The 16304-nt window shown below is 41.1% G+C and overlaps 1 protein-coding gene across 3 annotated transcripts in view; it reads right to left on the bottom strand.

Annotated features, from left to right (window-relative positions):
- Positions 1-16304, bottom strand: part of Dpys (dihydropyrimidinase) — a 92930-nt gene that overhangs the window by 56336 nt on the left and 20290 nt on the right. For all 3 annotated transcript variants that reach the window (XM_045143946.1, XM_004663009.2, XR_006635771.1), the window contains 3 exons: positions 14597-14776; positions 13207-13396; positions 1550-1706 (listed from right to left, as the gene is read on the bottom strand). In XM_045143946.1, the coding sequence (XP_044999881.1) occupies positions 1550-1706; positions 13207-13396; positions 14597-14776 (527 nt within the window). The remainder of the gene's footprint in view (positions 1-1549; positions 1707-13206; positions 13397-14596; positions 14777-16304) is intronic.

Below are 16304 nucleotides of genomic sequence, written 5' to 3' on the forward strand. Positions count from 1 at the left end.
GTGAACTCTTATCCATTCTATTGTGAGAAATTTTCTGTTAACTTAAATTCTGAGTACCTGTGAAGGGAGCATGTTGGAATGTCCCAGAATAGCATAATTCTCAAGAATAGTGGTCACTCTCTCCAGAAAGTGACAGTTACCTATACAATAATCTTGTTCCTAGATTTTGTCAACACAGGACCAAAAAAAAAAAAAAAAAAAAAAACTCGAGGGAACACCTAAATCACAAGGACCTAGAGAGAGTATAATAAAGACTGACCTTAATCTTCTACAGCTTCTCTTTCTCTCACTCTCTCTTCTCTCTATCTTTTTTATATTACTTATCTTTTTCTTCCTTCTCTTCTTGAACTCTGACATATAACTCCCAGTACCAGCATGTGGCTATCATCTACAATGAGCTGTTGATCAGAGAGACCTACAAGGTTTCCCAAAAGAAGACATATTTCTGTCAGAGTACATGCTGACTCACCAAAGGTTAGTGGTAAGACCCTACTGATGAAGACACCATATGTGGTTGACACATAACATGGAGTGACCTAGCTGGAATTTTGTCTAGTGCCAGAAGGTGCCTCATGAGCGACTGGGGGAAAATGACCAACATCTTTCCAAGAAACTCATTATCTAAGCTACTCAGCAGCGAACAACCTGATGTGATGCTCACATAAGTGCAATAGTGGCACACATCCATGGTGGGAAACTGCTCTTGATTTGGCTAATGGATCTGCTCAGTGGAACAGAACCCATAGCTGGGGCTGGGTATTAAGTCAGAACCATACCCAAAAACGAGCCCACTCTCCATTATCAAGCTCCCACCAATCGTGGACTACAAGAGGACCTACACTTTTTTAATCCTCTCTAAAAAAATAAAAACAAAGGTTATCCCATTTATCTGGTGCTAACTTCACTCTGCATTGGAGAATTTTCTTCTCTTTTTCAGATGGACACAGATTCTAAGGAGATAACCAGCCCATCACACCTTAAAAGGACCCCAGATGAAACTAAGAGTTTTGGGGAAATGAGCAAGTGCTGCTTCCTTGGTAAACCTGGTACCAGCACACAGGCAAAGGAGATACACACAGAGATCACTCAACTCCTACCAAACCAGATATCCAGAGACACAGAGGCTCCCAAGACCTCATCACTGAAGCAGACCTAAAATGAATCCAACATGGCTCAGGGAAACTTGCGGAAGAGTGGGTGGGAAGATTGTTAGAGCCACATGTTGGGTCATTATGCACAGAGACATTAGCTCTTACCCATAACTGATGGCTAACCCCACAGTGCATGACCCATATTCCCAACGAGTAGGGTCCCTGCAGAGGGGGAAGGACAGGGAGGAGGCTAACAATGGTATTAACATGACTGTATACACACTGTGTACGTAACTAATAGTAAAGAAGAATATTCTGATAAAAATAAGGTATGGAGCTGTAGATGTAGTAGAATGGGTGACTTCTTGCAAACCCACATGCAAGGTCCCTGGATTCAGTCCTCAGCTCCAAAAAATCTGAAAACAAAAACATTTCACAGTCAATTGAAAAGTGATTACTTAGCCAACAGATTCATGAGAAAACCAGGTGTTGAAGGATCGGGTCTCAGTGGTGGGCCCATGACATGATGAGCTGCGTGGTGCCACTCTTTACTCCAGTAGTGTGTGCCATCAGTGCCAAGACTTGCTGCGATGGGTTCTCCATAGACCACTTTTCCTGCAAAGTTCAAAGGCAGAATTCAGCACTGAAATTTGCTCTTCACAGACCCATCTGACAGACACACAGGTGGTCTTATCTATCCCAACACAAGATATCACTAAAGCTTGGCAGATTCCCACACTACTGTTTACTTATGTGAACAGGATTTAATGGTAACAGCTAACGAGCATCGGGCATCTACTGTGTCTTGTTCATTGCATGGTACAGATTGTTCTGTTCCCTCCTCTGACACCAGCCTGGGCTACCTGATGTTCTCTGGACAATTAGATAAGAATCCAAGTGACATGAGTTGCTTCCAATACATAATGAAGCCATGTTGGGTTCTGCTGTCCCCTTTCCCCATGGGATGACTCAGGCAGGTAGACACTGTTCCTTTAGAACTGTTTCACAATGAAGAGGCTATTTAGAAGAGGGAAACCACTCCATGATGGGCTTGAATATGAAATTAATGCTTTTATATTGTATTTATTTATTTATTTATTTGAGAGAAAGAAAGAGACAGATAGATAGAAAGTGAGAATGGGCATGTCAGAGCCTCCAGTCACTACAAATGAACTCCAGACATGTACATCTGGCTCATGTGGGCTGGCTCACGTGGGTACTGGAGAATCAAGCCTGAGTCCCTAAGCTTCACAGACAGGCACTTTAACCACTAAGCCATTTCTTCAGCCCCAGAAAAAGTCAATCTTTGGCTGTAATCCACTCCTGTGTCAGAGCCATTGTTACTGCAGCATAGTCCAGTGGAGTCTGGGTGATTCTAATGGAATCTTAACAACCAAGTTATGTAAATGTTATTATTATTATCTCTACTAAAAGAAGAGGATAGTGGCTGGGGAAATGTCTCAGTGGATGAAATGCTTGCTTCAGAAGCATGAGGACCTGAGTTCAAATCCCCAGATAAGAACTGGGTGTGGTGGTGAGCACCTATGATCTCAGTGCTGGGAAAGTGGAGACAGGAGGATGCTGAGGGCTTGCTAACTAGCTAGTTTAGAGACTCTGTCTTAAAAAATATGTATAAGGTGGAAAGAACCTCACATTGACCTCTGGCCTCCACATGAATGTCCATGTGTACCCATATGCATGTATCCACACACATGGGAACACTCATGCGCACCATACACATAGCATGCACATCACATGCCTACACATGCAACAACAATAAAAAAAAAAAAGAGCTGGGAGATGGCTCAGTGGATATAGAACTTGCCATGCAAGTATGAGGAGAAGAATTCAGATGACGGGCTGGAGAGATGGCTTCACGGTTAAGCGCTTGCTTGTGAAGTCTAAGGACCCTGGTTCAAGGCTCAATTCCCCAGGACCCACATTAACCAGATGCACAAGGGGGCGCATGTGTCTGGAGTTCGTTTGCAGTGGCTGGAGGCCCTGGAGTGCCCATTCTCTCTCTACCTCTTTCTCTCTCTGTCAGGCACTCCCAAATAAATAAATAAATAAACAAAATTTTTTAAAAAAGAATTCAGATGACTAGCTCTCATGTAAAAGCAGGATAGGCATGGATGTCCACCTGTAACCCAATGCCATAGGGGATTCCTTGGGGCAAGCTGGCTAGTTAGACTAGCTGAATTGATGATGTATGGGTTCACGTGAGAGACCCTGCTCCAGTAAATGAGATGGGGAGCCACCAAAGGAGACGCCAAAGATCAAACTCTGGGCCCCACACGGACACACACATATACACACCTGTGTACACTCCCCCCCCCCAGTGTGCATGTGCAAGCATGCATACACACATGCAGTACAGTACACACAGACACACAGGCAAAAACAAATCAGAATAAACTTATGAAGTTACATAACTTCTCTCCAACTATTTTATAGGTAGAAAAGAGGAGGTAGATTGTTGATCCCAGATATTTTGATTCCAGTGATGCTAACTCTTAATCTATCCTAACCAAAGGACAAATAACAATTAATACAGGCCATGTAAAAGTCAACTGCAGTATATTTCTGCTGCAAATTGATTAGTAACCTTTTCACACCCCCAAGAAAAGGAACTCCTCAGAAAACATATTAAATAAAAGAACACTCAGATAATAAAATTGTAGCTCGAAACGCATATTTTAAAAATCATGCAAATGAGGCCATCAAAAGCACACAATGTTAGAAAACTTAATAGTGCACAGTGAATTTAAATTTAAAATCAGAATCCTATCTCTTATTAGCATTTGTCAGAATAATAGATTCGCTGGCAGCTACCTCATCATATGCAAGCAATCAGAAAGGGAGTGCATGGTAAGGAGGTACTGGCATACCAAATTAGCTCCCTCTAGTTAATCAGATGCCAAATGTTAGTTACAACCCTGGATATAAAACTGAAGTTAACTGATCTCCTTAGAGAGGACAATGGATGACAACCAGCTGCCTATTAAATGAGAATGTAGTACCCTATTACCTCACAGATCTTTTCTCCCCCAAACTAGCTATTTTCTTCTAGCTAGCCCAGGCCATTGGAAAACAGTAATAGTTAGGTTTGCCGAAGCCTACGAATTTTACTTCTTGAGTAACCAAGTGCCAAGCCATGGCTTATGAAAGTGGTTCCCCAGGGACTTAGCCAGTGCTAAGATAGTTTGTGTCTATGATTGACACAACTAGACAAACCCTGTGCTGTTCCTGGTTCTTACTGCTTTCTTTCCAGAAATGAGAAAACCTCCTGTCCTCTCTTGCTGGCATGCAGAATGAGCAGCGATCACTGATGAACTAAGAAGTAACACACTCTACTGGAGAGAGATCAAGACAGGCATGATCTCTGTTTGCAAGCACAAAGAGGCCTTCTTATTCCCAGACAAGGGGAGCTCACACTTGATTTGCAATGGCCTTATGACTTGCCAACTCGGGATTTTCCGAGGTGCTTTATCATTGAGGAAAGATCCTTATCACATGTTCTGTTCAATCACTTGGCACTTCAGGATGATCTGGGAGTGTGACTTCCAAGCTTCTGCCATTTTAATAGCTCTCAGGAAAAATTAAAAGTGTCAGAATCTTTGGGGAGCCTGCCAGGACTATTTTGAAACCACATGACAGGTAATTTCCACAGAAGGGCTTTGCTCCTTTATAATGTGACAGGCTCCATTCTGGTGTACACAAGCTCTTCATTAAGCAGGCAATTGTCAACTTTATCCTCACTAAGTATCTATGGATATGAAAAACACAAGGTGGAAATCCCTAATTTATCTTTGACCTATTTTACTATGATTCGAAGACAGTGTCAAAGGTCCAAAAATTATGCAAGAAGTGTAAAGAAAAAGAAAAGCAGGGGGACTTGACATTATATAAATAAATTGTAAAATTAAACCAAAAATTCAGCCTAATTGGAGGTTCTGATAGATTTGGGCTTAAAATGAAGGAAGAAAAGAAAAACTAACACAGGTATACACTGTATAGCTTTCAAAGCTTTTACAAATGACCTCACTTGACCTTCACAGGGAACCCTCTTGCTGGCTTGACAGAAAAGAAATTGATGCTCAGTGAAGCTATCAATTTCTCTCAGACAAACCTATGGTCAGTAGTATAACTGGAATTAAAATCCTTCTCTGATATGCTTACTAAGAAAAGTGGCATATTTTTTCACTCTTGGAAAAGATCATGTACTTTTACATATATAATTCCTACTGGGAACTTATATATATTAATATACTTTAAATTGGTTGTATTCCCATCACATTATCCTCTTCTGTTCCCTCTCCCTCACCCCCATTCCACTTAGAGCCCTCCTCAGTAGGGGTATTACTAATCACTGTGGGGTTACAATGCACCAATCGGTTCCTGTCAGGGGATAATGCCTCACGTGTGCCTTCCCACCCTATGGCTCATAACTTCTTTCTGACCCCTCTTCCTTGAGCCTTAGAAGTTGTGTTGGAAGTCTCCTTTAGTGTTGAGCGCTTGATAGCCTCCAATTTCTACATTGAGGATTTTTGAGTCTCCCCAGTTATCTACTACTATATCCATTGAGAAGGATCTCTAGATAGCAGGACATTGGGAAATCAATCTGGAACTGAGATGGAAGCCATCTCCCTGCTGGGTAGCTCTCATAGTGCTAGAAATGCTCCGCGAACTCCTGGAAGATAAAAGTCATCAACAGTGTCAACAAATAGTGCATGCTGCATGCTACACAATCAACCAGCCAGGCAAGCTGTACCCACAGGTGCAATAGTGGTGCATAAGTTATGGGGTAATAAACTGCTCTCTGATTGGATATGAGGACTATTTAGTGGGACAGAATTCATGCCTGTTACTGAGAACCAAGTCAAAAAGCCTCTAGCTTGGAAGGTCATAGACCCTACAGGGGAAACGTCCACTGGTCTTTTGACTACACGGGACATTGGGCCAAGAGGAGGAAGACTTACCAGAATCTGGAGGTTCAGGAGTAATGAACGGGAGCTTGCCCTCCCCTGGCAAACGTATTTATAACCTAAAGGTGGTGGGCCCTACCTTTTGGCTCAGGTGAGCCAAAGAGACAGCTGATTGGACAGGGCTAGAGGTTGGCTCAGGCAGACACTAGCCTAGGTCAAGTTCTGGGGGTCCGAACTTGACAAATCACAATATCAGGATTAGATTTACATTGTAGGAAAGGAAACCTCCCTCCCAAGAGGGGCTCAGGTTGTTTGTGGAAAAACAGGTCTAGGAACTCCTTTAGGCAAGAGACAGGAAAAGCCAGCTTCCTCTCTGATCTCTAGCACAGCCCAAAGACATTCCTGCTTTTTACTTTCAGGGTCCCAGTCCCCCTAACTGCCTAACAAAGCTACATAATTTCCTCTCACCAGAAATCTGTGAACAGTACTTTATTGAGTCTGATATGCCTGGTAAAGTCACAAGATGAAAGTTCTGTAGGGAACCAGGAGCTACACTACCTGCCAAGTCAGAAGCCAACTAACCCCACTTGTAAACAATGAAAACTTCCTGGCTAAAACGTGTATAAGGTAAACCTCTGCTGACCTGTTTTGATTCAAAATATTTTTGCAAAGGAAGTAAATAATTGAGAAGAAAAACACACAGAAGCAGTGGTAGAGTGGTTCTTGTAGACGTAAACTCAAATCCTGATGCCGCCAACCTTCAGCTTTGTACTTAGGGAGCCTATGCTCGTTGTCTCTGATTTCTCATCTATGAAATGGGATCACAATGTGCTTCTTCTATGAAAAATTGAAAAGAGTTCTAAAACACAGAGTAAGAAGTCTGAGGAAAAGGCTCAATCAGAAAAGTACTTTGCTACATAGGCATAAGGGCCTGGGTTCGAATCCCAGCACCCATGTAAAAGTTGGGTGCCAAAGTACAGGCCTATAACCCCAGAACTGGGGACATGTAGACAAGAGAATCTCTGGAGCTCACTGGCAAGCTAATCCAGCTGAATGAGTGAGCTCCAGATTTGGTGAGTTACCTTGTCTCGAAAGTGAGATGGAGACTGAAGAAGACAATAATTGTCAATAAAAATAAATAAATTTAAACATTAAAAAAAGAGAAAGCTGGAGATTCATCATAATACAGAGGCTCTACCCACCTATTTTTAAAAAATTATTAACTGGATAAATTCTAGGAAAACCAAGAAACTTTACAAGACTAAAGTCAGTCTAAAGTTGTAGTGAACTAAAATTAGGTGTTCTGTGGAGACTTACTGATGTGAAGAAAACCTACTCAACTTGAAATTACTTCTCCATGAGTTAATCTGAATAGCACCGACTTTCATTTCTCCGTGGCATATATTTCTCTGAAGTTCTATGTTCTCTAATTGTTTCTCAGAGAATGCTATTGCAATCTTACAATATAACAGGTGCATTTCAGACTGGACATACGGGCAGAGCTTGGAAGTCACAGGGTTAAGGATGGGAAATAAATGCCACCAGAGAGAGACTCGAGGTATCTAATGCTCACTGAACACTTCAGCATATCTATTCTCTTAATAATGACAAAAATAATAAGACAATGTCCTCAATAACATTTCAAAGGCAATTACAAAATGAGCTAATTGCTTAAAATCAAAATCAATTAAATATAAACTTAACATCCTCATTTTCCTGACTCAACCAACTTCTTGACAGGGTAAAGATTTATAGAGAAAGGGCTGGAGAGATAACTTAATGGTAAAGGCAGTTGCCTGAAAACTCCTAAAAGCCTGGGTTCAGTTCCCTATAACCACATAAAGCCAGATGCACAAAGTGGCACATGCATGCATTTGGAGTTCTTTTGCAGTGACAACATGTTCCCTCTCTCTCTGTCTCTCTCTCTCTCTCTCTCTCTCTTTCCTTTTGCCAACAAATAAATACAATAATTTAAAAAAATAGTAACAAAAAAAAATGTGGCTTTGGTATTGATTGCTAGACTTAATACCAATAAAGCATTCTTGGGCTTTATTTTATCAATATTTCCCAAGCCCCAATTTAACTGGTTACAAAACAGTAATAAAATTGAGCTTATAATATTACTATGAGAATATTTAAAAGAATAATGTATTAAACTTGTTAGATAATATGAAGTAAAACCTAAAATTAATTAAAAAAATCAAAATACTACTTTGTGCCAGATACATATTGTGCACTCAACAAATAATGTGAGCTGTCATAATCATGTCATGTCTCTTCTGGCTGTATAGTTGGCAATGGGACAATAAAATCAAATTTAAGAGCATTGTATTTCCAAGTGACTACAATACATGTGATCGATAACTGGATATACTTTGTGCCCACTGAACAGGGGCTCTGAGTTTAGCATGCATATGAATCACCTGGGGTTCAGTTAGAAGTGTGTATTTGGATTCAGTGGCTCTGGGATGGGGGCCAGAGCTCTGATGAGCTCCCAGGCGATGCCAGTCCTGCATCCTAGGACCACTGCGACACTCTAGGCCCCACTGGGTCAAGTCCCACAAAGGAAGAAGTGGTTAGCAAAGACATTTAAAGATTTTCATATTTTAAATTTATAAGGTTGAATTGTTACTTATTCAAACAAGATCCCAATTAATCTGTTTCTATTGTACTTTTGTGCACAGGAATTATGTTAAGTAACAATGAGTTGCACATAGGATGGCTGAATCTTTGGTCCATGGCTCCTGGCCATCCACGCTGAGCAAGGTTGGTGCTTTGGGTTTGGGGATGGAGTTACCACGTTAACGGTGTAGTACTGTTAGATCACTCTCTTCTCACAAGCCTTGCACACAAGCAGGAGTGCAAAATCCATGTCAATTAATTCTGAAGCTCTGCTGTTAATTTGAGCATTGGGCACGAGGGTATTTTTTCACAAGAACCAAAGTAAGCCAACCTACCCAGCACATTTCAGTGACATTTAAAATATCCTATTTTCATGACCTCCTTGGAAAGGCATTTAGCAATATCTAAAAAATTACTTATCTACTTACCCTTTGAACCAGCAAACCTTATATCTAGAAGATAACCTTTTGTGTTAGGCATAATAATAGAGGCCTACACATATCTACATCCAAATCCACAGAGCCTGTGAATATGTTATCTAGTGAAGCAAAAGGGACCTTACAGATGTGATTAAATGCAGGGCCTTAATGCAGAGAGGCATCCTGAATTAGTGGAGTAGGCTCAACAGAGAGAGGTAAAAGAGTGGAAATAAAGAGACATACAGACAACTCAGCCTACCATCTCTACTGGTTTTGAAGATGAAAAAAGGAGTTAGAAGCCAAGGAACAGGGGTGGTCTCTGGATGCTGGGAAAGACAAGAAAGGGGAGGGGGCCCTGGGAGTGACGTGGCCCTTCTGTCCCCCCTCCCCATGTTAGTTCAATGAGAATTACTTCAGATTTCTGACCTCTAGAACTAAACGATAGTAAGTACAAGGTTAAGCCACTAAGTAAGTCGGAGGTAATTTCTTATAGCAGCAATGGAAAAGTCACACATCTTCCACCAATATGAAATAGTATCTGCTTAAGGTGATCATTAGAAAGAGCTAAAGACTAGAAACAGCCCAGGTGCCCTCCAACAGGGGACTATGTGAATGCACACACGGGCATACTCGGTATCTATATATAAAATGTAAGGAGAGTGGGAAAATCCCCACACTCTGTGTGGGCTGACCTTCCCAAACAACATCCAACTGAGAAAAACAAGCAAGGTGATTGACAATGCTGCATGCACTATGTTGTTTTTTAAAAGGGGAAATAGGAGGGGAAGTGAGCTATACATGCTTTTTACCTTGTAAAGAGAAACTGAAAATGTGCAAGAAATAAATCAAACAAATGAATTAGTGGATATGAGGAGCTAGAGAATGAGGTAAACCTTCTCTGAACTTTTTGTTGTTGTTTGTTTGTTTGTTTTCAAGGTAGGGTCTCACTCTGGCCCAGGCTGACTTGGAATTAACTATGTAGTCTCAGGCTGGCTTCAAACTCACAACGATCCTCCTACCTTTGCCTCCCGAGTGCTGGGATTAAAGGCGTGCACCATTACGCCTGGCAATTTTTAAATGTAACTTTTACATGTGGATCATGTAAATGGTTTACATATTCAAGGAATAAAATTGAATTTGAAACTAATTTAAAATAAAATTTAAATGCCCATACTTGTCTAATCATTTTCTGTGATATCTAGTTTAAAACCTCCCCTGGGTTTTCACTCTGCTCCTAACGAAATTCTGTCCAGGTGTGGAATAAGTAAAATAGTCAAGAAATAGCTTCTTGATTGAACTTTTACAAACTATAGCTTTCTGGTGGGTTAAGACTGTTTCTTAAATCATATTCTGACATGGATTTGGTGCACTACTTACAAAGGAAACCTTCACAATTCCATAGAGCTAGCAACACTACCATCTGGTGGAAGCATCTAGTACTACAACTTGAAATTTTCAGGGTGTTTTGTTTTGTTTTGTTTTGTTTAAGGACAGTTATCTCTTTTTAAAATTTTTTCTTTTATTTTGAGAGAGAGAGAGATAGGCGAAGAGGGAGAAAGAGAGACAGAGAGAGAGAGAGAATGGGGGCTCCAGGGCCTCCATCCACTGCAAACAAACTCCAGATGTGTGTGACCCCTTATGCATCTGGTTTACGTGGGTTCTGGGGAATCTAACCTGTGTCTTTTGCTTTGTAGCTAAGCACCTTAACCACTAAGTCATTTCTCCAGCCTGACAATAGTCTCATACTGCAATTCTGTTATATGTGGGTTGTGGAACGGAAATGAGAAATGGTAGCAAGATCTTATTAACTCATGCAAAATTAAGCTTACTTTTAAAATAGATGGACTAAATTTCAAAAGTGTACATGGCTCACAAAAATCCTTATGGAATCTTCTTGCAAGAGGAAGTGGTTTTGACAAAATTTATTTCAGTACCAGCAAATCCATTTTCATATATGTGTGTATGTGTGTGTGAATATTATAAACATGTGGCCAGTTTCATGAGAAAAATCAGCCAGTGATAAGTGACTGTGGGGTGTTTGGCAGTAAATGAGACATCTCTATCATACCCTCCAAGGTTCAGGGACCATTGGGGAAGAAGTGGTGGGGAGGATATAAGTGCCAATGGGAGCGGGGAGTGCTTGCATTACTGTCTTCCAGACACAAAGCGGCCTTGACATTCACGACCGCATAGTGGCTGATGCTACCTACACAAGACCTGTAGAATAGGAGGGAAAAGGTGACACCAAAATAGAAAGAGAGAATAGTTGAAAAGAAGGGATTCAATGGAGGGAGGATTCGGAGGGGGGAAAACAGAAGGTGGTGGGAGGAGACTATGATCATGATATATTGTCTGTATTTATGGAAGCTGTCAATAAAAAGTTTTTAAAAACTCAGTCAAGCTGGGCATAGTGGCGCACGCCTTTAATCCCAGCACTCAGGAGGCAGAGGTAGGAGGATCGCCGTGAGTTCAAGGCCACCCTGAGACTACATAGTGAATTCCAGGTCAGCCTGGGCTGGAGTGAGACCCTACCTCGAAAAACCAAAAACAAAACAAAACAACAACAACAAAAAACTCAGTCACAATGGCTTCCGGTCAAGATGGCGTCTGCCTAACAACGCTGCACCTCTTGGGGAAGGAAAGATGGACAGAGATCTTAAGGGGAGAAGCAGCCCTTCACAACTTAAAAGAGCCCCAGCTGAAACTAAGAGTATTTGGGAAAATAAGCAAGAGTGTTGCTTCCTTGGTGAACCTAATACCAGCACAAGGGTGAAAGAGACATAGACACAGAGAACACTCAACTGCTACCAAGTCAGATTCCAGGGACACAGAGACTCCCAAGACCTCATCAATGAAGCAGACCTAAAACAAACCCAACATGGCTCAGGGAATTGGGTCATTATGCACAGAGACATTGGCTCTTACCCATAAGTGATGGCTAACCCCACAGTACATGACCCACATTCCCCAAAGAGGAGGGTCCCTGCAGAGGGGTAGGACAGGGCAGAGGCTAACTAACAATGGCAACAACAGGATGGTATACACTGTGCACATAACAAAATAAATAAATAAATAAATAAATAAATAAATAAATAAACCTCAGCCAAGACAGCTTATGTGATTGCCTGTTTATCTATATGTCTAAAAGTGAGATGACAGAAGCTACTGGCAAGTCCCAATGCCATTGAATAAAATGTGCCATATTTGTTTGTCATTTTTTTCTTTTTCAGGACTTGTCAGTGAGTGAAGTTGTTGCTTAGCTCAAGACATGTCTATTTTTTTAAGGGGGAGAAGGTAACCATATTCCAGATTAAACTCCAGAACTGAGGCAATCATCAATTTGGGGTAAAAATAACTTTTAAAATTTAAAACAGGGCTGGAGAGATGGCTTAGCAGTTAAGATACTTGCCTACAAAGCCTAAGGACCCAGGTTCAATTTTCCATGATCCACATAAACCAGAGGCACAGAGTGATGCATGCATCTGGCATTTGTTTGCAGTGGCTGAAGGCATTGGCATGCCCATTTTCTTTCTCTCTCCCTCTCTTTCTCTCTGTATTTGTAAATAAACAAATAACAAATATTGTTAAGAACAAACCCTTAAAATAATCATCCTAAAAATGCTTTTTGTATAATTTCTTCAATTCTTCCAACACCCAAGTCAAATAATCAGTTGAATTCTAAAGGACGTTTCCGAGCATGAGCTGCATGTCCTATGTTAGCCTGACCTAAGGCTAGAAAGAAGCGGGGGTGCTGAGGAGTGGGGAGAGTTTCGCCTCTTTAAAGTTAAAATTCACCACCAGACTTAAAAGCAGCTGCTCCTGGTGTCAAAGGTAGGGCCATGGGGTTGAAATAGTTTGAGGTCCTGAGCATAATAAAGAAATAACCTTGAGAAAAAGAGGGAGCCCTGAAGATAAATAAAAGGTAATGGTCAGCCTGGACTAGAGTGAGACCATTACTTCAAAATGACTGAGGGGGGGGGGGGAATATACATGCATAAGGATGACAGAAAACAGAGATGCAAATTTTCAAAAGGGAGGAGAAAAGTGGACAATCCTAGACAACTTCCTCATAAGGCCAGGCGGAGGCTGCCTACATTTTTCCTTGCTCGTTAGCCGGCGACTTCTCCGTAAGGCCCTGCTGAGGCTTACCATCTCTCCTGGCATCTGCTATCACCTGTGCCGCGGATTTGCTCATCACGTGCACGATGTAGAGAGGGCAGTTCACGGCACTGGCTATGGTGACAGCTCTCAGCGTGGCCTCCGCCTCCACCGCTTCAGGACGGCACAGCTCATGGCCCTCGGGACCCGTTATTCCCAACGCCAGCATCTTCTTTGCTCCCTAAAAAGGGCAGCAAGAATGCAAAAAGATGGCAGGATTGCTTTATTGGAAATTAAAGGTATGTGTGTATGAATATTGTGTATATGTAGACCGTATCCCTGTTCAGTAGACAATTTCACAGTATATATTAAATTTCCCTATTCATATTTCATTATTGAATTCTTTTGATTGAAAAGGGTGACGACACAGGGATTCATTTTATTCACTTTCTTTGGTAAGCAGCATCCATATTTAAGATTGAATATGTTGGTCCAGTTACACAAAATAAAGTGCTATAGGTCCCTGCTGAAGTGACTCATAATATGATTACATCACACATTTGATTTTTCAACTGAATTAATCTTTACTGGCTTCCCAACCCAATCCACTATTGATATTAGGTCAATTATTTTTCCTCTCATTTTCTTTCTTTCTTTCTTTTCTTTGTTATTTTTACAAAGAAAGGAGGGTCAGGTAGTTAAGATTCAGGGGTAAATCACTTGCTCATGTCACACAGCCTGGAAGTGGCAATGTCCAATTTAAACCCTGTTCTATTAGATTTTTACAGCTCATACTCTCTTCTCATTCTTCCTACTGCCTCTTGGCCACTGAGCTGCAATCTCACTCACTTTAATAGAGCTAAGCCTAAGGAAAGAAAAAAAAAATCAGCTAATATAAAGGGTAAGAGACAGCTCTTTAAATCTTGCAGATGGTGTACCCGTTGGGCATCAGTAATGGCACTAACATGAGGAATAAATATCCTCTAGATTCCTCCAGAGCGCATTCTAATACCCAGTTTCTGCAAAGCATCAAGCTTTAAAATACTATCTAACACACTGCTTAATTCATCAGATGGCGCTGATGTTATCCACGCTTTAACATTCAGGACCTGCAGTCTGAGCCACTAGGAATGCAGAAAACAAAGCAACGCTGAGGGACACAAAGCTACTTGTGCTTCTATAATGCATACATTTGAAATCTAACACAGGTAACTGGTTTTCAAAAGGGAAATTGTGACTTAAACACGTGTACCTGCTGAATAAAGTGAAGGTCAGGGACAAAGCGAACCCAGTCAAGTACGTGTAAGACAGAGAAAATGAGTGTCTGTGTTTGTGTCATCCCAATGCATTGACTGGGTTTAGCTTCTTGACAGCCAGTTATTTTCACCTTCAGTTACAGCTGTTTACACTCCCGTGGAAGGGTTAGGATGCAAACACTTACCTCTACTATCAAGTCTCCATTTTCTGCGTGCACTTGAGCAATTGCCCCGATTTCCTTGCACCGAGAGAAGGCTGCATACATCTCCTCGTCTCGCACCATGTATACATCCTTATAGGCCATAAACATCTTGAAAGAGTTAACGCCTTTATCTTGAGCCAAGATTTTCATTTCTTCTTTAACCTAAGGGGAACAGGAACATGTCACTCATTAAATGATTATTTCAGCGTTCTCCAAAACATTACACTAAGAGAAGAAATAGGCATAATAAGGACAAGAGTTGAGTTTCAGAAACATGCTCTTAAGTCCTTGAACTTTCTCCTACATGATAGCCCATCTCAGCAATGCGCTGCTGCTGCTGCTATGATATTTAAATTATGCAAATGCTAGTAGTAGTCTTTCCCAAAACCTTTCATTTCCTATTCTTGGATGGCATGCTCTTCATCTCTCCCAATCTATGAAAATTATTCTAGAAAAAAAAAAAAGGAAAGTCACATGGTGGTGACAGTAGTAATCGTGGCTCTAGAAGGAATCAAAACTCATGTGTGGTAAAGTCTGGGCATCACATCTGAAAGCTCAGGATGTGTTCTTAGAGGAAGTAGACACGAATGGACTGAGGCTTGCCCACAAGATGAAACAATCCTGCAGACACCTTGGTCTTGGACTTCTAACCTTCAGAACTGTGAGACAATACAGTTCTGCTATTCAAGTCATTCTGCCAGTGGCACTGGGTTGTAGCAATTGAGCAGAATCTGTATTCTAATGAGACCTGCTAGGAGGTCTCTTTGCATAGTAATAAAAAAGGAGAGGTACTGGCAAGGGCTCGCTCCATTGTCTTTGCTCACTCATAAACTAAGAGAAAAAAGAGAAAAGGGAGGGAGGGAAAGAGCAAAGGGAAAAAGGAGAGAAAAAGAAAGGGAACGTGAGAAAGAAAGGCAGGAAAGAAGGAATGGTATTTTTAGAGAAAAATCAACTTTAGTGGTAGACTTTAAACCTTGGTATTATGTGATTTGTTAAAGATTGATTACTTGTTAGATATTAACATGTTGCATAAAACACAATTTCTAAAGGGAGGTTAGAGTATGAGCTACTCAAATAACATCACCATGGTTAGCCTTTTCTGGCAAAAATATTTATGAATAAAGACCAGTGAAAAGAAACAAGTTAGGATTTAAAATCCCAGGTTAAAGCTTCTTCCAAGATACATACAAAAATGTTCATAACAGGAAATCAACATCATCTCACAGCTCTCAAGATTTGTCTTTTCTGGGGCTGGAGAGATGGCTCAGCAGTTAAGGTGCTTGCCTGCAAAACCTAACAATCCAGGTTCAAATCCCCAGTACCCATGTAAAACCAGATGCATGTGTCTGGAGTTCATTTGCAGCAGATAGAGGCCCTGGTGCTCTTTCTCTTTCTCTCCATCTGCCTTTATCTCAAATAAATAAAATAAGGTTTAAAAATTTCTTTTGATGAATCTGAAGGATGGTGTGAGGTCTATCACGAATGGTGGATGGTTGAAAGTAGCATGAGCAGAGATGTGAAGGAAGAGCTGCTTGAGGTCAGTTGGGAGTGGGCTCTTGGAATGGTCCCAGCCATTCTCCTCTTCACAAGTGTCTGGAGTGAGCACATTAACTTGAAAGAATTCTAAATTTAGAATTTCCTTGATTTTTTTGCCCCCAGAAATTAAGCATTTCTAATACTGCTAAAAGAT

Source organism: Jaculus jaculus, chromosome 2 (assembly GCF_020740685.1).
Source record: "Jaculus jaculus isolate mJacJac1 chromosome 2, mJacJac1.mat.Y.cur, whole genome shotgun sequence".
Lineage (NCBI taxonomy): Eukaryota > Metazoa > Chordata > Mammalia > Rodentia > Dipodidae > Jaculus > Jaculus jaculus.